The 22,672-nt window shown below is 44.4% G+C and overlaps 6 protein-coding genes across 6 annotated transcripts; 3 read left to right on the top strand and 3 right to left on the bottom strand.

Moving 5' to 3' along the window:
* Positions 1-1,158: 1,158 nt before the first annotated feature.
* On the bottom strand, positions 1,159-2,706 carry NCU07222 (hypothetical protein). The gene has a single exon (XM_952354.2). The coding sequence runs from the start codon at positions 2,217-2,219 to the stop codon at positions 1,416-1,418; it is 804 nt and encodes a 267-aa protein (XP_957447.1). The 5' UTR covers positions 2,220-2,706; the 3' UTR covers positions 1,159-1,415.
* Positions 2,707-3,671: 965 nt separating this feature from the next.
* On the top strand, positions 3,672-5,099 carry NCU07224 (monooxygenase; the record flags this gene model as incomplete). Its single annotated transcript, XM_952356.1, has 1 exon — positions 3,672-5,099. The coding sequence occupies one exon, from the start codon at positions 3,672-3,674 to the stop codon at positions 5,097-5,099; it is 1,428 nt and encodes a 475-aa protein (XP_957449.1).
* Positions 5,100-7,025: 1,926 nt separating this feature from the next.
* gh11-2 (glycosylhydrolase 11-2) lies at positions 7,026-8,347 on the top strand. The gene is made up of 2 exons (XM_952357.3): positions 7,026-7,327; positions 7,408-8,347. Exons 1-2 carry the CDS (start codon positions 7,053-7,055, stop codon positions 8,012-8,014), a joined length of 882 nt encoding a protein of 293 aa, XP_957450.3. The 5' UTR covers positions 7,026-7,052; the 3' UTR covers positions 8,015-8,347.
* Positions 8,348-9,617: 1,270 nt separating this feature from the next.
* NCU07226 (hypothetical protein) lies at positions 9,618-12,332 on the top strand (the record flags this gene model as incomplete). Its single annotated transcript, XM_952358.1, has 3 exons — positions 9,618-10,108; positions 10,173-10,244; positions 10,313-12,332. 3 exons carry the CDS (start codon positions 9,618-9,620, stop codon positions 12,330-12,332), a joined length of 2,583 nt encoding a protein of 860 aa, XP_957451.1.
* A 1,001-nt stretch (positions 12,333-13,333) lies between these two features.
* On the bottom strand, positions 13,334-14,196 carry NCU07227 (hypothetical protein; the record flags this gene model as incomplete). Its single annotated transcript, XM_952359.1, has 3 exons — positions 13,334-13,479; positions 13,572-13,795; positions 13,967-14,196. 3 exons carry the CDS (start codon positions 14,194-14,196, stop codon positions 13,334-13,336), a joined length of 600 nt encoding a protein of 199 aa, XP_957452.1.
* A 1,097-nt stretch (positions 14,197-15,293) lies between these two features.
* On the bottom strand, positions 15,294-15,913 carry NCU07228 (hypothetical protein; the record flags this gene model as incomplete). The annotated part of the gene is made up of 2 exons (XM_952360.1): positions 15,294-15,334; positions 15,406-15,913. 2 exons carry the CDS (start codon positions 15,911-15,913, stop codon positions 15,294-15,296), a joined length of 549 nt encoding a protein of 182 aa, XP_957453.1.
* Positions 15,914-22,672: the final 6,759 nt, after the last annotated feature.

The raw sequence follows: 22,672 nt of genomic DNA, 5'->3' as shown, positions 1-22,672 counted from the left end.
GGGTGGGATTATACCTAGCATATTACATACCGTGCCCATGGGTCTCCCAGTCTGCTAGTAGGGTTGTGCTCGAGCAGTGGTCTGTTTGGGGCGCCGCGGGAGTGCTTCCATCCCGTCATCTGATAAGAAATTGGGAAGGGCAGAAAAATAAAGACAAATCAAATCCACGGAGGGGCCCCGGTGACCATTCCGGGCTCCTGCCCTTGCAATCGGCGATGTCCAGTTTTAGTGTAGCCGCTGCAGTGCTGCTCTTCAGCTCTTGCTGCTCTCTTTTGGGGGTCACAGCTCCCACTGCACCTAGTGCTCCCCCATGCTGTTTGGGAGGTGGGGCATATCGCAGTGACGTCACATTCCTCCTTCCACTTTGCAGTGTAACATACAGTAATGTGCCCTGTAAATGCTAGACCCAATAAATGCAAAGACCCAGTAAATGCTAGAAATTTCCGTGCCCGAATTATTTTAGTATGGCATGGCCTGCAAACTGCAAAATGCAAGCCGCTCAACCGGCCTACCATATAAATTTGCAACTAACAGGGTAGCTAACAGGGGACTGTGGCACCCCTGTCACCCGTATCGGGGCTGTTATCGGTCATTAGAACCCCTTATCAGAGCTCTCACTGGCTGTTACAAGCCAAAGTGTAGGTACCAGTAAATGCAAGGACCCAGTAAATGCAAGGAAAATGGCATGCCCGCCCCACTTGTATTTACAGGGCACATTACTGTACGCAAGTACTCTGACACAGTACACTACAGCATGAAAGCATCTGCAGTCCGTGACCGCTTTCCAGACTCCGCTCTTCGGATGTGTTGCTGGGTGCCGCTGCATTAGCTCAGCCCATCTGGGCTAGTGATTCGCTAGTGCCTCGATTCTTTTTCTTGTCGCGCAATCCGACTGGACGACAAAGCTGATGGTTTCTTCAGCGAGTTTCCACCTCTTTCCCATTTGCCACGAATCCCCAAACATGAAGCTATTCCCAAATCTCCTCGTATTCACCACAACAATCGAACCATCTTGACTGCTTGTTTTAGCCGAGCGGTCATGCCCAACGCAACATAAACGAACGGCATTCTCCGCGATGCCACGCTCTCGTTCGCGCTTCCATTCACCTGTCAAGTGGTACATATCGTGGTATCGTGGTGACTGTGGGTTTGTTGTTGACCGTGCGCCAGCCAACAATGCGACAACACACCTACCAGGTTCAAATCCTCTCCGATCACCACAATTTTTTCTGATCATTCGTGAATCGCTATCTCGGGCTTTGCCAGGTTACACCCAGTTATTGATTTCGTCCGATTTCCTGCCCTGACGGTCCAAGTCAACTTTCCCTCCTCCACTGTCCTGCCAACCACCCCTTTCCAAGAGCCTCTCTCTCTCTCTAATTACACCAAACACCAAAGTCACCACCAACAACCCCCTACTTCATAACAGTCATAGTATGCACCAACCTCAACCTCCCCCCCTCCACCCTAAACTCATGACTATCCGGCTCCGCCCCCGCAAAATCAAAAAACACATCCACCGTGCCCACCACCTCATCCACCACATACCGTCTATTCACATTCCTGATCCCGCTCGGCACGCCCACATTGCAACTAGGCTGGATATAAGTCCCGCCTTCTAGTCGTGCACACGGTGTTCCCCACGGCACTTTGACGCTCTTGTTGTTGAACAAATCCAGGTACGCGTCGCCGGCCGCTTGGATTACCGCGCGCGTGTCTCGCTTGGCGAGGGGGATGTCGTCCCACAGCCCTTGAGAGGATTCTTGGAAGGAGTACATGAGTGTGGCAGATGGGTCAAAGAGCCAGTCGCCTTTGGAGGTGACGATGGTTTCGATCTTGGAGAGGGTCAAGGTCTCGGGAGAGAAGCGGAGTTGGGTGCCGATGACGTGTTGTTTGTTGGGTTCGGTGCTGATGAGTTCGGTGTAGGTGGCGCATTGGGTGGTGTCGTAGATGCTGCGGTTGTGGTCGATGCGTAAGGGGGTGGACAAAATGCCGGTGGTGAGGGTGGCGGTCTTGAAGTTTTGGGTGTAGCTGATGGTTGATCCGGAGGAGGAGGAGGAGTTGGTCAGGAGAGAGGGGGTTCCAGCCTTTTGGGCGGCGACGTAGGAGGCAGCTTGGGCTTTGAGGAAGTCGCGATCGCAGGTGGCTGCGCGAGCCGTGGGAGCCCCGAGGGCCAAGGGGGTGACGAAGAGGAGGGTAGTGAGCAAGTGTTTCATCATACCGGTGATTCATTCACTTTACACGGTGTTGAGGAACAAAGATGGGAAGGCTTCACCCCGGGCTGTGTTTCAAGCGAAACCACCAGTGCTCTCTCTCAGCAACCCGCTCCATTATATACCCAGCATCTTGGACGAGTACCCAAACTGCCGGCCTCACAACATTTTTGCCAGTTTGCCAGTAGCAACTGGATATTACCGGGTGCGGGGACGCCCGTCTCATTTATACGAAGCACTCTCTGCAGCCATTTACAATCGTCACCTTACAAATTGCAAGCTATGAGGCTATATAGTTATTGCTGTTGCGATAACGACGGGCCGAGCAGTTCGTTTCCAGATTTGGAAAAGCTGATCGTCGTCGCCTGTACTATGTATGGAATCGCTGTCCATATAGCACGGAAGCACCCGTCCGTCCGTCCGCTGTGTCGATCAAAGCATCAATAGCTACCTTATTTCCCTATGTTTCACTTCCGATCAGCGTCTGCTTCTATTAGGTTAGTTAGGTTCCGTTGACGTCGCCGGCAGAGCCCGAGATTTCCGAAGGTCTCTTGGACTCTTGCTTTTAGACTGTGTTTGTTCCGGCTGTATTGTAGACTGTCACGGTATAGTACAGTGAGGGAAAGGGATTTCAACCCTAACCTACCCAAAGCCTTTCGTCCACCGGAAAACCAAAAAAGGGAAGGTTTCAATACTACACTACAGTCGAAATGAACACAGTCACAGTACATCACTTTCATGCTCCAAAGTCTGTCGCATCGGTAGGCCCAGACATGGGCTCAGCAACGGCCTTGTAGAATATCGCCAGCGCCGCGCTTCGGACAGGCGAAGATACTGCATGATAACAGCGGATCATAACTGTTGGGCTCAATTCAGTCACGTCTAACATCGCGTATCTGTCTTCGAAAACATGGGATGCTTGATGTGTACCGACCTCTTGTCATCGCACAGTAGTAGTCTGTAGTTCCCCGGAAGCCTCCATCGTTGACTCGACATAGCGGCCGATTGGACTGGACAATATGCGGAAAACAACGTAGAATATCTGGCTGACATTTTTTTTTCCACAAATTCTCAATGCTATTCCGATCGCATAGTCGCAACGAACCCCAACATCACCCATATCGCAACCTCACGAAGCGGGGTCGGCATTTCAGCCTGTATGCCATTTGATGATCTTTTTTTTTTACCTCTACATCTGTACCTATCACCTCTAGCCATCACACATGCCTCTTATTTTCCGCCGACATGGCCAGCTTCCAGAAATCGGTATCCAAAAGAATGGCCGGCCAGCCGATAATCATCCGATCTCCTTCCTCCCAACTTTCATGCGGTGCACTTATCACTCTACTCACGCAACCACGACAACCACACAATAGACCTTCCAACGCCAAATCCCCAGCCAGACGACAACCCTTGAAACCACGCAAAAACCGCCATTCATCATCACAATACAACACAATGACAACCCCCACCGATCTACCTCTCCACATCCTAATAGTAGGCGCCGGCTTCGCCGGTCTCTCCGCCGCCATCGAATGCACTCGCAAGGGTCATAAAGTCACGCTCTTTGAAAAAGTTTCTGCTATTGACGAGATTACTCGCTACGGAGACATCATTTCCTTTGATCCCAATGGGTCGCGCGCCTTTGAGAAGTGGGTGTTTCCAGATACGTCATCGGTGGCAGAAAGAATGGAAGAACTTTCTCGACAGACGGACTGGTTGGATTTGTTCCATTACCGGGGGGAATTTGTGACGAGACAGAGTTTTGCAGAGGAGAATAAGTGGGGAAGGAGAATAAGTGGACATAGAGGGGAATTGCATCGGTTGGTGTATGAGTTTGTGAAGACGAGAAAGAAGGAAGTGGAGGTTAGGTGGGGGGTGAGGGTTGTGGAGTATTTTGAGGAGGGTGATGATCAGGGAGATAATGGGCCACATGCTGGGGTGGTGATTAAGGGGCCGGATGGGCAGGTGGAGAAAGTGATGGGTGATGCTGTGTTGGCTGCCGAGGGAGTTCGGTCGAGAGGGAGGAAGTTGGTACTGGGACTGGAGGAGGATGAGCAGCCCAAGAGTTCGGGGTATGCGGTTTACAGAGCTTGGTTCCCTTCTGAACCTGCCATTGCGAAGAATCCGATTACGAAACATCTGGTGGAAAAGAGAGATCAACATGAGGGGTATATTGGGCCGGATATACACTTTCTGGTTTCTAGCATCAAGGGCGGCAGCGAGATCAACTGGGTGTTTACCCACATCGACGACGGCAACATTGAAGAGTCGTGGCAGTTCCCAGGAAAGCCGGAAGAGGCTTTGGCTTACCTTGAGGGGTGGTGTCCTGTGGTGAGGGAACTGGTCAAGGCTACGCCGCCGGGGAGGTTGATCGACTACAAGCTTGTCTACCGAGAGCCATTGCCGACTTTCGTCAGTCCCAAGGGGAGGATTGCGCTTATAGGAGACGCCGCTCATCCGTTTCTGCCGACGTCGATTCAAGGCGCTAGTCAAAGCATTGAAGATGGGACTGTAGTGGCTGCGTGTTTGCAACTTGCCTACCAAAGCAGCAAAAAGGGGGACATGTCAAAGGAGCAGGTGGTACCCACGGCCCTTAAAGCTTATGAGAAACTGAGGTACGAAAGGGTACATAAAGCCCAAGCCATGGGACCAAAGACACGAGAGAGGTGGCATAAGGCGGACTGGGATGGACCGGAAGGGGTCTGGAATGTTCCAGAGAAGCTTTGGCTGCTGAGGGAGGAGTGGCTGTTGGGATTTGATGCTGAGGGGGATACCTATAAGCGGTGGCCTGATATTGTCAAGGAATTGCAGAGAAAGGATGATGGGAGGAAAGAGAGCAATGTGGTGGGGTTGGATGGGAAGAGTGGGAAGGCAATGTTGTGACTGGGAATGATGGCAGGATCTGACGATGGCAAGTTTTGACGACACCTTGAGGATAAAGTGGAAGTTCGGGACGAGACTGAGCAACGTCTGATCAAGTTCAAGGTGGCGGTTTCATGAGATGATGACGGGAGTGGGAGCCTGGACCAGTGGTGGCGGCAACGGCGATGATGAAAAGAATCGAGTTGATGCACCTACCCGAGATAGGAGCGCCTACAATCGGAACTTTGCCTTTGCTCTTTCCTTTCGAGACAAGCTTGCGAGCAAATGAGATGTTGGGTCAACGCCAAGATGGCAGGTGCTCTCAACCTCATGTTTTGTTTCTTGCTCAACGCTCACGACTTCAAAGATGGAGGACTGGACGGTTCTGTGTTCGACATTCTCGTCGAATTGGTGTCAAATGCTACCCAAGACCAATTTACCCGACAGGAAGAGCGCAGATTCTAGAGAAAGGGTCCTGCGCTCATGTTGGGCAACTGAGAACATCACAGGCAAATGATTCATCACGGAGATCGTCCCTTCTCTCAGTGTACAGTGCTCCTTCCTCGAACCGGACCTCCACGTCCAGGCCCCAGTCAGTCCGTCAGATTCCAGTCCGGTCCGCTTTGGCCTCCAACTTCAAGTTGTGTACTTGAGGTGGGTCGATGATTGTTCTGGACTTCATGATCATTGCCCTTCATCTTCCTGTCATCGAGCGCCCCAGAGCATTCGAAACCAAAACACAACCAAAAGGACATCCTACTGTCCCATTTCAGAGGTTTTCGGTCCTTGTCCACCGTGAATTTCCTATTTCGGCCACTTCAGCACGTCACAAGCTCAACCAGTCCCTGCTAGCTTCCTTGCCACCGTGACAACGACCGCCCTGCCAAGAACCCTTCCCAAAGAAACAGAAGCTGTAAAAGGGGTCCAGGAACAGTCCTTGAGTCGCATTAACCGCTATTTAGCCGCCAGGCTAATCGGCATTTGTACTGCCTTTTTTCCTGGAGCTGGAGCATCCCCGCAATTCAACCGGTGCTGGGGGGTGGTAGGTAATGCTACAATATTGCTTGGAGGCTCTAGCCTGGTTGACGACGACAATGATTGCTGTTCTGTCTTCACTCTGGGCAGGGCTGATGAGGTTACCAACGGGGTATTTGGTCAAGGAAAAGAAATAACATGCCCAGGGCTCAGAGTCTCAGAGATTACGCTTCCAGAGGGCGAGGACTGAGAAGGAGACAAACCACCGAGTTGACAGCCTCTTCGCTCAGTTGAAGATCATGCTCGGCCGTAGCACACCCGGAGATCCTAAACTCGTCTTGCATAGGGTCATCGGCCACGAGGGAAACTCTAACCGATGGATCTAGCTTCGAGCTTGGCAACCCCAGATTCTGCTGATTCACCTATGGGGTAAAAGGGAAGACGATGTCGAGAGAGACCTATCGGCTAACATCCCCGCATGCCGAGAAACGGAGAGGCAACTAACTGGGAGATGCCGATGCTTGGACCCGTTGGGCTACCTACTGGCAAGACAAGTCCACCACTCCGCAAAAAAAGAGCTTGGCGACCTCGACTGATCCGATCACCCAATGTCAAGAATCCAAGCCTAACTTGATCAAAGAAAGATCGTATAACGCGCCGAGGTCTTGAAATGGTTACATTGCAGTGTGCTAAAATCGGCTTCCCCATGGAAATCCAAGAACAGGGTTGCAAGACCACACCACCAAACCTCAGCCAAGCTAGCCAAGCCCAAGGGGCACGAATCTTCAAACATCCCTCATTTCCAGGAAACAATGCGCCTTTGTCGATAGAACGGAAGCTTTTACCGCGGACTCCCCATGGGGCGATCTATCATTTTCATGGACTGAACAGCAGTGACGAAAGATATATAACCCCTGGGTAGCCTCCCGAGGCCATCACTCGGATTTTCTGGTCCTCATCCCCAGCACTTCACTCCAGTCTAAGGTCAAAGACATCGAAATGGTTGCTTTCTCCTCCATTCTCCTCGCCGCCTCGACAGCCATCTCTGGAGTCTTCGCCCTCCCCGGTGAGCTCCCCGGTCAGGGCAGCCTCTTCAAGCGTCAGACCTACACCTCGTCCGCCACTGGCACTCACAACGGCTACTACTTTTCCTTCTGGACCGACGGCCAGGGCAGCGTCCGGTACACCAACGAGGCTGGCGGTCAGTACACTGCCACATGGTCGGGCAACGGCAACTGGGTCGGTGGAAAGGGTTGGATGCCCGGTACTGATCGGTATGTTTCCGTTTTTCCTTTCTCACTTCATTCCCACGGTAGCTCGTCTCAACAACTAACTCATTTCCCCCCATGTACAGCACCATCAACTACACCGGCACCTACTCGCCCAACGGCAACTCGTACCTCGCCGTCTACGGCTGGACGCGCAACCCGCTCATCGAATACTACGTCGTCGAGAACTTTGGAACCTACAACCCCAGCACGGGCGCCACCCGTCTCGGGTCCGTCACCTCAGACGGCGGCGTCTACGACATCTACCGCACCCAGCGCGTCAACCAGCCCTCCATCGACGGCACCGCCACTTTTTACCAGTACTGGTCCGTCCGCCAGCAGAAGCGTACGGGCGGTAGTGTCAACATGAAGAACCACTTTGACGCCTGGACTAGGTCCGGTCTCACGCTCGGCACCCACAACTACCAGATTGTTGCTACCGAGGGATACTTTTCCAGTGGCAGCAGTACTATCAATGTTGGTGCCAGCGGCGGCAGCGGCGGCGGCGGTGGTGGCACTACCCCCGAGAACCCGGGTACGACTACCACTCCTACTAACCCTGGCAACGGAGGAGGCGGTAGCTGCGCAGCTAAGTGGGGACAGTGCGGTGGTCAGGGATGGAGTGGTGCTACTTGCTGCCAGTCTGGATCGACTTGCCAGGCTGCTAACCAGTGGTATTCGCAGTGCGTGTAAGCGGGCGGTTGGGTCTGTCGAGGAAGTGGTGATGTCTTGTGGAGAGACGAATCTTGCCCAATCTTGAAGCGGGACTGGAGGGACGCAATGGTTAGCTTGGAGGTCAAGGATGGAATGACTTGAGGGTCTCGAGGGATGACTTTTGAGGCCTGGATGTTCTCGGCTTTTTGCGTTGATGTTGGTACCGTGGCCGGTCTGTTGGCTTCAATTTGCAGACAGATTGGGAAGCGCCTCGTTGGCGCGTGTTGGTTCTCGGATCGACTCGCATTCTTGTATATAGTTATCTGATGCTTGTGGTTACGTGAGCTGTGCAAATAAAAGATGTTGAATAAGTGTTGGTCTTGTGTATCCTGCCGCATTGATGTCTGGCCGTGGAGAGAAGATGTTTCGGTGATTTCCCGCTCAAAAACTCCCCTTTGCTCAGGTTTGCCAGTGCTGTACGCGGACGGTGCTGTGATGTCATTTCTTAGAGCACTATAATGCAGCGGCTTTTTGTTAATGTACATTTTATTATATGCACTCGTGTTTGACGTGCAGACACGGGAGAACAGGAAAGAACCTGCTCTTTGGTTTCTACCTTCGCTTGGTTTTTCCTGTCGCCACTAGAGGTATTTCTTGCCTTGACATCCCCTTTTTCTCGTAGCCAACAACTGAACCAATCTGTTCTTCCAGCAAAGATCCATCACACCCATCTTCCACCAATGCGTCTTATCCTTACATTCGTCAACTCTCCCATGTATCCAGTCTTTACCACTTGTCTCTCCCTATTCCTGGCGCTCGGCGGCCATTCGCCCTCTCGAACCGAATGCCAATTGACACAAATTAGCAGTACGCCAATCCAAGGTACATTGGCGCCGACCCGTTTCGTCCGAACTCGATGATTGACGACACGACCATATACACAATAGAGAATATCCTCTACAACTTATCTTCGTGCTTGAAAAAGTTGGAAAGAACCCGATTTACCACTCCGGAAGTTTCGACATGGTGACAAAGTCTGGAACTTGTTGGCAATTTTGGTGGGATAGATGGTATTGAACAACGGCGAGCGCATCGCACAGCACAGCACAACACCTAGACGACACTGTGCTTAAGTAGCGTGTTAGTGCTATCCCACTATCTCCCACACCACCAATGAAGCAGTTTTGCTGATAAGATTCCATCGCAGCTTTGAGCTCCACACATTAGCGCGTTATCATCTACCCGGCTACCTCTAGGTGTGTATATGAACCGCCGATACAGGAAGAGTCACGGCACTGCGTTGGAGCTGAACGAGTGTTGCGGCTGGGTTATTGAATGGTTTATATTGTAGGAGATCCATGGCACCCGGAGCTAGCATGCTGCATGAATCATCGAGCAATCCCACCCATTCGGATCCATCAAACGCTCAACACGGTCAAGCAGCCCGGTGGGATAAACATGATCCACACTAACTATCTCCTTTTAGATCTCTGTTCTCTACATAAAGAACCCTTGATACCGGGGTGTAGGTACCTTTGCCATCACCTTCTTAACTCCAAAGACGAACCGCTAACCTAACTCAGAGTACCCAACACCAAGACAAATACACAGCAACGGGTCAACGGGATAGCACTCGCCAACAATGGAAGACTTGATCGCAGACCTCAATCCTCTTCTGCCCCCCTACACCCGTTTTGAAACCTTGCCGCCTGCCTACACGACGTTACCCACCCCGACTACCAGTACTTCGAACACCGATCCCGATGGTGCCGCGCCTGATACCACTGCATCTGGGACTGAACGAGCTATTGATCCACCCTACATCCAACCCAACTTTCTCGACACCTTCCTCACTCTCGAACTCCTCACCCGTCTCATCCGCTGCATCAAGGCAGCGCTAAGAATTATTAGGTCCGATGGTGATGGCCACGAGTGCTGGGAGAAAATGTATGAGGTGTCGATGGTGCTTGAGAGGCACCCGCACTATGTGACTATCACAAAGGAGACAAACATAGAGGCGAAGAAGTTGGTGAACCTGACAAAGAATTGTTCCCACTGGATCCGCGAGTACGCGGTGCGGGACGAGGTATTCGTGCGGACGCAGCAGGCGTGGGGTGGGGGTAACAAGATGCAGTAAGTTATTGTTGCTTGGACAACGGGTTGAGGGGGCAATACTGACGTGAGACTATGTGCACAGAAAACGTGCAAGAAGCAGGCTGGAGGCCATTGACAAGATATTGCTTGGGAAGGAATATTTGGGCAAGCTTTGGTACGTCTCGACTCTCAAATACCGGCCTCATGAGAGATGATCTGGAATTAACACCAGGACCTAACCAGTTCCCCAGAGGAGGCACAGTCATTGATTCGGCGCACCGACTTCGAATGGATCAAGAACGATGATCGGTATCTACATGACCTCATCCGGATCATCTCAATGTTGAACTTTTCTTCGCAACCGGCTATGGTCAACAGGCTCAAGGAATCCTTCGATGCAGAGACAGAAGATGCTTTCTTTGAGGCCATGCGCAAGCCAGCTTTTGCTAGAATCCGCGAAAGGGTGATGCAGAGTCTCTTCTATTCCAATCGGAACTCACGCTTTGAGGCCATTTCCGAGCCTTGTCCTGATACATGCCAGTGGATTTTCAATGCGTCTATCGCCGATGTCAAAGAAACCTTTGGTGCATGGCTCAAGGCTCCTCTTCACACGTACCTTGACCGACGCTTTTGGATTTCCGGAGATCCAGGAACCGGAAAGAGCGTGTTGATGAAGTATTTGGTAAACGAAGCACAACGAAATGCAGCAATACTCAAAAGGCTGGAAGACAAGGAAACTCCTATCGTGTTGTCACACTTTTTCGACCACAACGGAGATCTTATGCATCGAACTACCCAAGGCATGCTTCTCAACCTGCTTTTCCAGCTCTTCGAACAAGATCCGGTCCTCATTGACACGCATTTCCACCACTTGGTGTCCGATACTAGGGAGTGGCACCGAGCGCAATACAAGACAAGTGCCAAATGGGAAGGCCACGAGCTTTGGAGCCTCCTAGGAAGAATTCTAGGAGACGTCAAGGAAAGAAACAGAAAGGTCTTTATCTTCATTGATGGACCAAGTGGCTTCGACATGAAACCACCCAGTCTTGGCTATCCCAAACACGAAGACATCCCTGGCGATGTCACCGGCTACTGCCTTTCCGACATGCAACCCTGGTTAAAGCCCGAACCCACGCAGTTCATACATTTCCTCAATTACTGCACTGACGCCAAGATAATCGTTGCTGCCAGGCCCGAAGGCATCTTTCACCAGACGCACTGGAAGTTACAACTCCACCTTGAACCCTCCCTCCTGCGTCACGACATCAAGACCCTCTGCCACAGCACCCTTGACCATCTCTGGTTCAACCAGCGGTACTCTTTCACGCGCAAGATTCTCAACGAATGCAACGGCTCTTTCACCGAAGTCCTAGACGCTTTAGACCGCATCAAGCGCGAGGCCCCCCAGTCTTCCTTCTCCTCCTCCTCCGACCTGCCACCACCACTTCCCCGCTCCGAACTCCTCTACTCCTCCCTCCTTACCCGCTTCCACACCTCCCACTCCAAATTAGAAATTCACTCCCTCTCCCGAATCCTGCACCTCATTCTCACAGACCACATGTTCTCCCTCTCCTCCCTCCGCTCCAACCGCCCCCTTTCTCTTCTACAACTAACTCTCTGTCTCTACGACCACTTGATCCACAACTGTCTCCTCAAAGGATCCTTCCAAGAACCTCCCGACATCCGCTCCACATGCAAGTCTGTCAAAAAGCAGATCCAAGAACGGCTGTACCCCTTCATCACCCTGCGTAAGATGGACCACCCCCCTATCCCTGGCGACAAAGTGGACAAGATACTAGAGATGGACTGCACGGTACCAGCCCCGGAATCAACGATGGAAGTGTGTTTCCTCCAACCTAGCTTGGTTGAGTTCTTGACGAAGACGGAACAAGGAAGGGAGTTGTTGCGGCTTGATGAGGTGGATCCACCGCGGTTGGCTGATGTGAAAGCTAGGAGGGAGTGGGTGCGTTCGGCTCTAATTGGGGGGTCACAAGGGGGCATGGATGGAGAAGGGAGGAAGGCGGAGTTGGTGAGGGATCGGTTGAAGCTGTTGTTGAGGGCGGGGATGTTTGAGGAGATTGTGTTGTGGCGAGCCTTGCACATGAAGAACATGAAGAATGATGTGAAACTGATGGAGATCGAGTTGGGGAGGGTGTATAGGGAGTATGTGCAGTTTGCGGAGCGGACGACGGTGTTGGCGTATTTGAGAAGGGAGGAAATCTTTCCGGAGAGGTGGGTGGTGAGGTTTGCGAGTGGGAGTTAGAACCGATGTGAGGGAGGTTGAATGGGATTAGATGGTAGGGTTAGGGGCCGATGGTGGGACTTTGAGACGGTGGAATTCTGTGATGGAAAATCGATACTGGTGTGAAGGAAGTACAAGGAGAAGGTGGATTGGAGGGACGAGAACCTACCTCCAGTCCAGGTTACAGTCAGGTAGCCGGGCCCAAGGCTACCTAAGTTGAATATAGGTAGCTTACAAGTTCCCCCTCACAACATGTCATGATGATTTTCACCCGGCAAAGACCAGACACGGTGGCAGAAGGTCGCATGTAAAGGTAGATACCTAGTGCTGGTTTGCTATCCGTCTTGACCGGGCACGGGCCACAACGCCGACGCCTTCGAGTTGTTGAAGGCAGCTGATAGTGCAATAGAACATGGTGGTTTCACGCCGCAAGCCAGGGACGATTTCCTTGCACTTATGTTGTAGAAGAGAGTGTCTCATGGACGAGGGTTGTTCATTCCCAGGTCCCTAGAGCCAAAGCCAACGGCATCCCATGGACTCGCAGATCCGCCAAGTACATGTCCAGTTGACATCGATGAAGCTTTCACTCTTGTGGGATCACCTTTATGCCTTTTCTACTATTCGCTAGTTCTCAAATGACACTCATCCTCCATTCTCATTTCATTTGGGACTATGTGTTCGGCTACAAAGGTTGATGTTTTGACCTTTTTCGTCTGTTTCTTCCCATCAACTCCTGTCCCACATCACCAATCGACAATACCCTTTCCCAAACTCTCCCTTTGTATCCTTGCTCTGATCGGTAAATAATGTTGTCAACGGGGTATGTCTGTGAAATTCTTCGTGGTTCTTGCTGTTGATGTATGGATCTGACTGTCGTGGTTTGGGTGCGGTGGCATGCGCCAAGATTCAATAAGATCGAGCGCTATCGTTGTCGCTGCGCAGTGCTTCTCGAAATTGATAGCGCATTAACATCATGGCACTACCTCACCAACGCTCATGCTGCGCAGCGATACCGAACCAGACTAGGTGCTTGAGGACGCCTCGGTGGACGTGCCAGCATCGGTGGACTTGCTGGAGGATACCTCGGCCTCCCTGTCATAGTAGACACTGTTCTTCGACAACACCCTGCCGTTGATCGTGCAGTCCATCGACCATGACCCTAGGCGAGCTAATGACATCCTCTCTTGTCTTCAGTCACGGTTTGTGCAGAAGAGGGGACGTAAATTTGGTCTCCGTACCCCCTGAGCAACCAGGTCAGACCTGCACTCACGGTCACTCCTTCTAGCCAGCCCTTGGCATTCAAGTTAGCGCTGTGCCATAGGTTCGCCATTCCCAACGCGCACTCATGCCAGGTCATTCGGTCCGGCTGGGTCGTCGTCGGCCAATCTTTCGGGGGGGAGGAGATCTGCTCCATGTACTGTGTTGTACAAGTCGTCATCAGGAGGGGGCGAACATCAGTTCGAATAGTGCTGTTCGGTCTTTGTCTATGAGGCCGTTGTTCAAGTAGTATTTGGGCAGCCTCCAAAATCAAACTCTGGGTCCAGGTTTCTTGGCGCGGAGGGTACAGGTGCCCAACGAAGCCTCCAGTGGGCAGTACACTGTCGCCGTCAACCTCGACATCGACATGGAAGACAGCAGGTCCCTTGATCACGTACTGGGCTAGGCCCTGCGACTTGAGCATCTTGTCGTCGTGCTTCTCCGGGGGCGGGCCGGGCCTGCCATTGCTGTGCCTTTGCAAGGCAGCTGTCGAAGTGCGCCTGCTAGGCAATCGGGTCCTTAGACGCAGCAAACACAGAGGCGAGGAATCCAGTCCCTTTTGGAAGGACCACTTGAGCTCGAGCTCGCGGAGGGCATGGTCCTCGTCGAGTTCGATGGGCTGCTGCATTGTTGAGAATCGCGTGATTTGTTCTAGACTTGAGGATGGGGAAGGCGGAGGGTGGATTGTTCGCAGTGACCACTGGATCAAGGGATGTTGCGGCTCGATGAAGAAGAGGGGACGTTTTGGATTCCAGGAAGAAGCTCGAAGTGTACGCTTATATACCTACACGGCAGGAGGTGCCTTGAGACTAGCGTTATATCTAGGTACCTAGGTAGGTAGGTATGGAGGGAGGATGTGTCACTGCCCTTCACTGGCACACTTTCTTGCTTAGCCGTGCCTAGCGGATAGACATTCTGATATGGAACTACACCCCCCGTCCTCTACCTACTAGCACACCTTTTAACATTATATAGCCCCTTTAAGTATGGTAGGTACTATATATTTACTACGTTGGGTATTTTTCTTATACTTATCTGAATATCTATTGAACTTATCTACCTACTCCCAAAAGCTTATTTCCCTTTCCCAATAGGCCTATTCAGCTCTCCAACAGGCTATTCTATTCTCCCAGAAGGCCATCCCAAGCCTCAATAAATAACTTTTAGAAATGCTTTAGCAACGAATATCATTAAAGAAGGCAATAAATCTAAGAAAAATAAAAAAGATAAATAAGTTTCAAAAAGGTATAAAACGTAGAGGTTAGTACAAATAATGGAGCAGCTTTTTACAACCTTAAGAATTTCTTTTATCATATTCCTCAATAGTTGGCATCGATTGCCTACCTAATCCGTACCTCTACACATTTAGGATTATTAGCAAGCTGAACTCCGTTCTAGCAAACGGCTTCAATACTCCACTACCATTAAAAGTAATAATCCCGGTCGTTAGCTTCTCCACATGGGAATGATACCTTTGTCATTTGAGGTATTATTACAGACATATCACAAATATTGCAAGGGACTCATTCACTTCGTTCGTGGGTTCACGTGTGTGCGTACACAGTTCATGCTTCCGAAGAGGAAAGAACAACAATCTTCACCTGCACCCTCCTTAATATCTCAACCTGCTGATGCCTCCGTAGCTCCTCCCGACCCTGTTACTAATGTCATCCATGCATCCCGCACCGCCAATCTTCTGCTGTATCCCCTTCTTCCACCTCCATCTCAGTTCTTCACCGCACCCTTGGTCACGTTTTCGACAAACTCTATCAAAGGTACACACACAAGTCAGTCAACGAACCCATAACAACAGCGAACAACAAGTCAAGTCACTTACCAGAATGCGTAGTGTCGCTCTCCACAACCGCAACAGCTTTCTCCGCATATATCTTGCCAGGACCCTTAATCCCAATATGCACCCTCGACAGCTCCGTGCCCGGGACTTCGACCAGAAGCGCAGTTGGACGCGTGATCCAGTACTCCACGTCCACTTCCGCGTCCTTGTCCTTTTCCTTTGAGGACTCAACCAGTTTCTCGTACTCGAAGATCTTGACGACGCGAGAACCAGTGGTGTCGTCGTCGTCAACTTCGACACCGCAGCTTTTGCGAACCACCGGTGGAGTGTGAGGGCCAACGCCGGTGTCTTCAGGGGACGAGGTGTGGGCCTTGAAAGGAGGAGGAGAAGGCGGACCCTGTTTGATGCTGGCCAGGCATTCGTGGAAGTGCTTGAGCCAGGCTTCCTGGTCGGCGGCGTTGGCGAAGTCTTTGGCCATTTTGGCCTCTTCGTTCCACCAGGCTACGCGGAGCTGGTTTAGGGCCTCTTTGTAGTTCTTGTTGGTGGCCATGTTGAGGTTTGAGGTTGAGGTGGTGAGTGAGGTGGTTGAGGAGTGGGTGAGTGAGTGGTGCCTTCTGGATGGCGGGGTGGAAAAAGAGGAGAGTGATGGCGAGCTGCACGGTTTATGTTGAGAAAGAGAGACGGCGGAGAGAGGGAAGCTTGGACAGCGAAGTGGTAAGCGCGTTGTTGGTGTCGTGGTTGAGGTAGGTACCAGGAAGGAAGGTGAGGAATGGAAGACCGCGGGGTTAGTGTAGAGGTAGAAAGGGAAAAAGAAGAATTCCTACCATAGCGGGAAAATCACCAGGGCATCTTGCCTTGTTAGGGGGGCTCAATGCTAGCAATTATGACCAGCCTTGTTGTAAAATCCAGTACTGTTGGTTTGATTAGCCTTGTTGCTCAACGGGAGCCTCTGATTGGTCGAAATTTAATATTAGATTTGACCGCTATAGTAGTATGCTAGAAGTCTAAATTCTAATAATTACTTATAGCGAGCCCGACTCAGCGCACAGACCGTTTCAAGGAAGCCCCTGACTATAACCGCCAATATTAATAATTTAGTAATTGCTTATAGTAATTAAATTAGAATGTACGGATTGTCTCGAGAACGTCCTTGATTATGACCGCTAATATTAATATATTATAGTAACTAGGTCGCAACGTACAAATTATAAATACGATTAAGTATATTTGTTAATTAATTTTAGCGCTAAGTGTGCTGTACTAATTCGCTAAGTCCTACCTAGCATATTAGCTACAAATAAACCGACCCGATATTGTACAATTGAATTTAAATTATTACGAAATTATAATAATAGCGGAATATATTTGTATAATGTAATATTAAAATAAATATAATATTTAAAATATAATAATAAAAGTAATATTAGAAATATAATAAGGAAAAGGAAAATTAGATAATCCGTTCTTTTTATTCGTACTATAGTAAGGGTAAACGGAATATTAAAATAATTGAGAGTTTCTTTTTATACTATATATATCGATATAAAATATATAAAGGAGCTTTAATAAATTTCTATAGCCGGTAAAAATAATTATAATAATAATAAAAATAAATGTATTTGTAAATAGTAGATATACTATTGGGAGATATATTTTAGAAGTAATTGGTACGGTAATAAGTGATGTATTTTTAGTAGAATTCGATAGGGTTAATAGATTCGTCGGCTAGTAAATATTCGTTAAAGTTAAATTAATTATCGTAATAATAATTAGGTAGAGTATTATAGCTACCCTTACTTTTATTACGTTTAATAATTTCCTAGCTGCCTTTAATATAATTGGTAAGTATATTTATAAGCGGACTATTATTAGTAGTAGTGCTAAATAGGGTGCTAGAACTATTAGTAGCGGCGGTTATATATAATTAGGATTGTATATTAATGTAGTTTGGGTTGGAAATAGTAGATACCTAACTACTAATTCTATTTCTAAGTAAGTTGCGGATAGATTTAATCCTTCTAAGTATATTAAATATAATAGATGTTAGGGTTAGGGTAGATTCCTAAAATTGGTTAATATTCCGAGCTTTTAATATAATTATATTCCTAGTAAATAAAGGCTTAGAGCGGAACTTCTTTATTAACGGAAGGATACTCGTTTTAATAATAAGTTTGTTAATAGTTGGTATAGGTAGGGGAAAGGGTAATAGTTTTACTAAGCTAAACCAATGTTTAAACTACTTTATAGGCGAAATAGTTTTGGGAATACCGAAGGTAATAGTTAGTTACTAGGATAATTTTGTAAGGGAATATAGTAATAACTCCGGTAATAAAGATAAATCGAAGGATTTAGTAGCCTCTATAGTACGAAGATGAATAGTAACCTCTTCCTCCTCTTTCTTCTTAGCTTCTTCTATAGTACAAGTAACCTCTTCTTCGTTGGCCTTCTTTTTAGTTATAGTAAATTACTAAAAACGCTCCTACTCTTCCTCTTTCTTCTTTACCTCCTTTATAGTACAAAAATAATTAACCTCTTCCTCATCCTTCTTTTTAGCTATAGTAAATTACTAAAAACATTCCTACTCCTTATTCTTCTTAGCTTCCTTTTACTCGGCCTCTATTTAATAATAATAATACTCCTTAATTATTTCCTTTATTCTTTCCTCCTCCTCTACTATCTTTTTAGCGGTTTTAATATTATAATACTCCTACTCTTTCTTCTACGCTTCCTCTTTTTTATTGAAAAATAACGCTTTAATTTTATAATAGGCGTAGTTAATATACTGAGACTTTGCTTCCTATACTTAAAGGCCTGCTTTAATAGAATTGTCGGTTAAATATTTTTAAGCCTTTAATTTAATAATAAATCTCTCGGGTAAATAGTTAACCTAAAAATTATAAAATAATTCGCGGTATAGAATTTCGTACTTTTTTTAGGCCGTAGGCGGGGGTAGCAGAGTAGGGACCTTATATAAATAATAAAGATATTAGAGGATATTATTGCTTCGAATAACCTAATTGATATTGTAGTTATTGTATTGAGAATCGATATAATTATCCAATTAAATACGAATATTATAGTCGAAATTATATTATAATAATTTGAATTCTTATAAGCCTCTATATACTTCTATATCTTAGTATTTATTTTAGGCGATGGAAATGAATTAATTGAGGCGGGCGACGCTAATTTGGAAGATATAGGAAGATTAGGCGATATAGGAGGATTAGGCGATATAGGAGGATTTGGCGATATTAAAGCGGGCAATATAGTTATAGGCGATATAAATACTATTAATTTGAGGGGAAGGTTGGTAGGAGGGTCGATAGGATTGCCTATTTTTAATTGCTATAAGTATTTAAATATTACGTTAATTCGGGGATAAAATCGGTATTTAAGGTTATTATTATAATTATCGATCTACTTAAATACTTTCTTCTTTTTATTATTTTTAGAAGGGTTTTCGTTGAAGTATTTATTAATAAGGGCGATTTTATTACTAATCGCTTCAATTAATTTAGCCTCTTTAAATTTAATTAGTAATAAAGTAATAATAGAAGATAGAGTAATATTGGACAATAAGGTAATTTCTTTAATAATAGGAGATAGTTCCCGATTTTTAATTAAACTTAAAATTAATTCTATAGTAAGTAGTTCGGTAATAGTAAATCCTTTTTCCCGTATTACTTTCTAAGCCCGTACTTTAAAATCGGGTATAACTATACACTAAAAGTTATATAATTTATTTTATATTGAAATAGACATTGTTATAATATTATTATATATATCGACAAATTCATTTCCAATTGAGGGCGAAATAAACTCCAATTAATTAAGAAATAGCTATATATCTTCGGACTTAATAAAGGTATTCTATACGTTAGTACAGTAGAGTAGAATAGTTAGGGGTAATAGTAATTAGTAGAATAGTAACAACGATTCCGATTAGGAAGAAATTTTAATAACTAATTCGATAGGCTCGGCGATAGGAAATTTAATAGCCGGGGTTACTATTAATTTATACGGTCTAAAATTAAAAGGAGGTATTAGAATTTCTTTAACCGGTTTTTTAATAATATTAATATTAGAAGCGAGAGCGCTCTTTAACTTTAATTATAATAGTAATTTAAGTAGCGGAATTAATATAATCTTTATTAGTTTAACCAATTCAATACTTATGTAAGGGTTATTTTTTAAGTACTACGTATATTATTAAATTTAAGTAAAGAATTTATTAAAGTTATTAATTATATCGAGGGAGATTTAAATATAATTATACAACTACTTCTTTTAGAATACTATTTCTAAATAGTCTCTTTTTTATTTAATTATCTAATTATTAAACCGCAATCCTTAAATATTTATTATAATTAACTTATACGAAAATTACACTAGTTACTTTTTCCTAGAAGATATTAACTTTAGTAGCGATTTAGTATATATATATTTAAGGGGCTATTTATTATTGGATAAATTAAGTAATTTAGAGATAAATAGAGATAGTATAGCAGTAGGAAATATAAATATTTCTATTCTCTCTCTTAATAATTTATTAGTAATAATTTTATCTTATTTAATTTAAATTTTAGGGGTAGTAAAAACGTCCGAAATAGAACCCCTTAGGGAAGTGATAAATAAATTGTTATTATCTAATATCAGTTAAATTCTACTAGGTTATATAATTATAATAGGTTTATTTTCTAACGAATTTCTATATACTAGTAATACCGGAAGCGGAAGTAAATTACTAGTACTATATTACTACTAGTACGCCGTAGGGTTGAATATTACTTCGAATAGTATAGTAATAGCAATATTAGTAAATTTATACTAACGGAATATATTAAATTTAACGTTTTTAAATTGTAGGTAGACTACTAGTAAATTAAACTCGTTATTGCATTTTGTATAATAGTTTTTATTATAGTGCTAATCTTTTAATTTAAATACCTATTTAATATAGCCGCAACCCTCCGTAAATATAATACGTTGTTCTACTATATATATTTCGGCTATTCGTTGAATTATAGTAATAAAAACAATCTTTAAAAAGAAGAATAGGAATTTAGTTTAATTTATAAAATTCTCTTCCTAATTAAAGTACGAAGCGATATACTTAAAAATATTATTAAAAAGAATCTAATTAAACCTAGTATAAACCTAGTTCTTCGTATATTTAACGTCTTTATCTTTAAAATAATATTTAAAGGTAGCGAAATTAGTATAGTCTACGTAAAATTAGAAGTTTTACTTATAGTCCCTTATCCAACTTATAACTAATTTATATATCTAATTCTAAAGGATCTCTACCTTAAAGGTATTAAAACTTTCGCTATACTAATTGTATAACTTCCAAAAAATTAAAAATAATATATCGAAGTTTAGGAAAACTTTGTATACAATAGCGGCCAATAAAGTATTCGAATAGAAAACGAAATAGACCTTATAATTAAAGTAATTAACTTCGTTCTTCATTCGGGTTATTTCGTCTTCAATTAATTCGTTAGGGTCGTAGTACTAATTAATATTTATAAACCGAAAGTCAAATTCAATTATTAATAGGAAATTTGCGCGCTTAAGTAGCTAAAATACATTCGGGTATATTTACTACAATTTACTAATAATAAATAATAATTAATATTTATAGACGGAAATAAATAGATGTCTTATACTTACTTAATTACAACCTTCTCTCTTCTACTACGTAGGACTAATCTACCTAAAATTACCTTACGAATTAGTAATTCAATTAATATACGTAGTTTAAATCGTCATAATCCTCTTAATAATATATATTGTCCCCGGCTATTTATAGATATTATAAACAATTACCCAGAATTTCCTTCCGTTACTAATTAAATAGGTAGGACGGGTATTTAACTCTAATGTACTTAGTTAATTTATATAGTAATATAGGCATTAGAAATAATAAACCTCTATCGCCTCGCTTATACTTCGACGGAATTTATATTTAATATTAATAGTGCTACCTTTAGTACGTATTAGTAGGGGAGGGCCTACATTTTTTTCGCAGTCTCCTATAATACTACGCTTAATAAGAGATTAATATTATTGTATCCTTATTTAAATTATAATATAATGCAGTTAAAGTATAAAGACGGAGGAGGAAGATAGGGGAGGAGGAAGATATAAGAGGGAAATATAGTAGATAGAAATTCTTTTGGGAGGGGTAGTAATTTGTATGTTTAGTAATAAATACTATACCCTTATTATTTATTTTAGCGTTGTATTACTAAATATTTAGGAATAAATAGTAATTAAATAACGTAAGTATTTAGCAATAGCCGAATAAAAATAAATAGCGATTTCGTTAATAATACTTTATATATTTATATAGCAATAATAAAATAAATAGGATGTGAATATTTATTGTATTGTATTATCCTATTATTTGCCCCGCCCTTATTGTATCGAAAATTCTCCGTCTATTTTATTGCGTTTATATTTAATAATTAGAAATATCTAATAAATATCTATATTATCGTTAAATTAATCGAATATTATTTATTGCATTGTTTATTATAAGGAGTACGAAGTAGAGTAATATAATTAATAAAGAATAATTTAGTAATAGATTATTATATATTACCCGGTTAGCGAGGGAGATTAATGTAAGTAGTAATTAAAATAAGGGAAATGTTACTTATAAGTAAGATATTATCTAAAATATTGCTTAGGAATATATTAAAAATATAGTAATAACCGACCCCGCGTCGCTATAGGTATTATTAATTAGCGAAAATATAAATATATAGTAATCGACCAACGAGGGTATAATATTAAATATTAAATAGTTAGGTAGTTTTAGATTAAATAACCTACTATTACCAGGTAGTAGATAGTAAATAGATTCGAATATAAAATTGGAATTAATATTTAAGGAGGAGAATAATAGTAAGTATTACTATCGATCTAAATTAATATAGTATAATTCGAATAATTATACTAATTTATTTATAGAATTTATAAATACCGACGAACTTCGTTATAGCGACCTTAATAATATTATAGTTTAAATAATATATACCGATATACTACTTAATAATATACTTAGTATGGGCGATTATAAGGATTATATTATTATTGTAGTAGATTCGGAGCTATTTAAAGTTAACGAAAGCCCAGAACCTATTTACCTTCGAATAGAAGGCGATATATCGATGCTACTACCTATTTACTAAAATAAATAGATTTAAATATTAGAATTCGAAATATTAATCGCATTATTTACCGAATTAACAAGCCTTAATTAATAATTCTAAAATACTTTATACAACGTTTTTCTCCT

This window comes from Neurospora crassa, linkage group V (assembly GCF_000182925.2).
Source record: "Neurospora crassa OR74A linkage group V, whole genome shotgun sequence".
Taxonomy (NCBI): Eukaryota; Fungi; Ascomycota; class Sordariomycetes; order Sordariales; family Sordariaceae; genus Neurospora; species Neurospora crassa.
The sequence above is the reverse complement of the archived record's forward strand: the minus strand, read 5'-3'. Positions and strand labels throughout refer to the sequence as shown.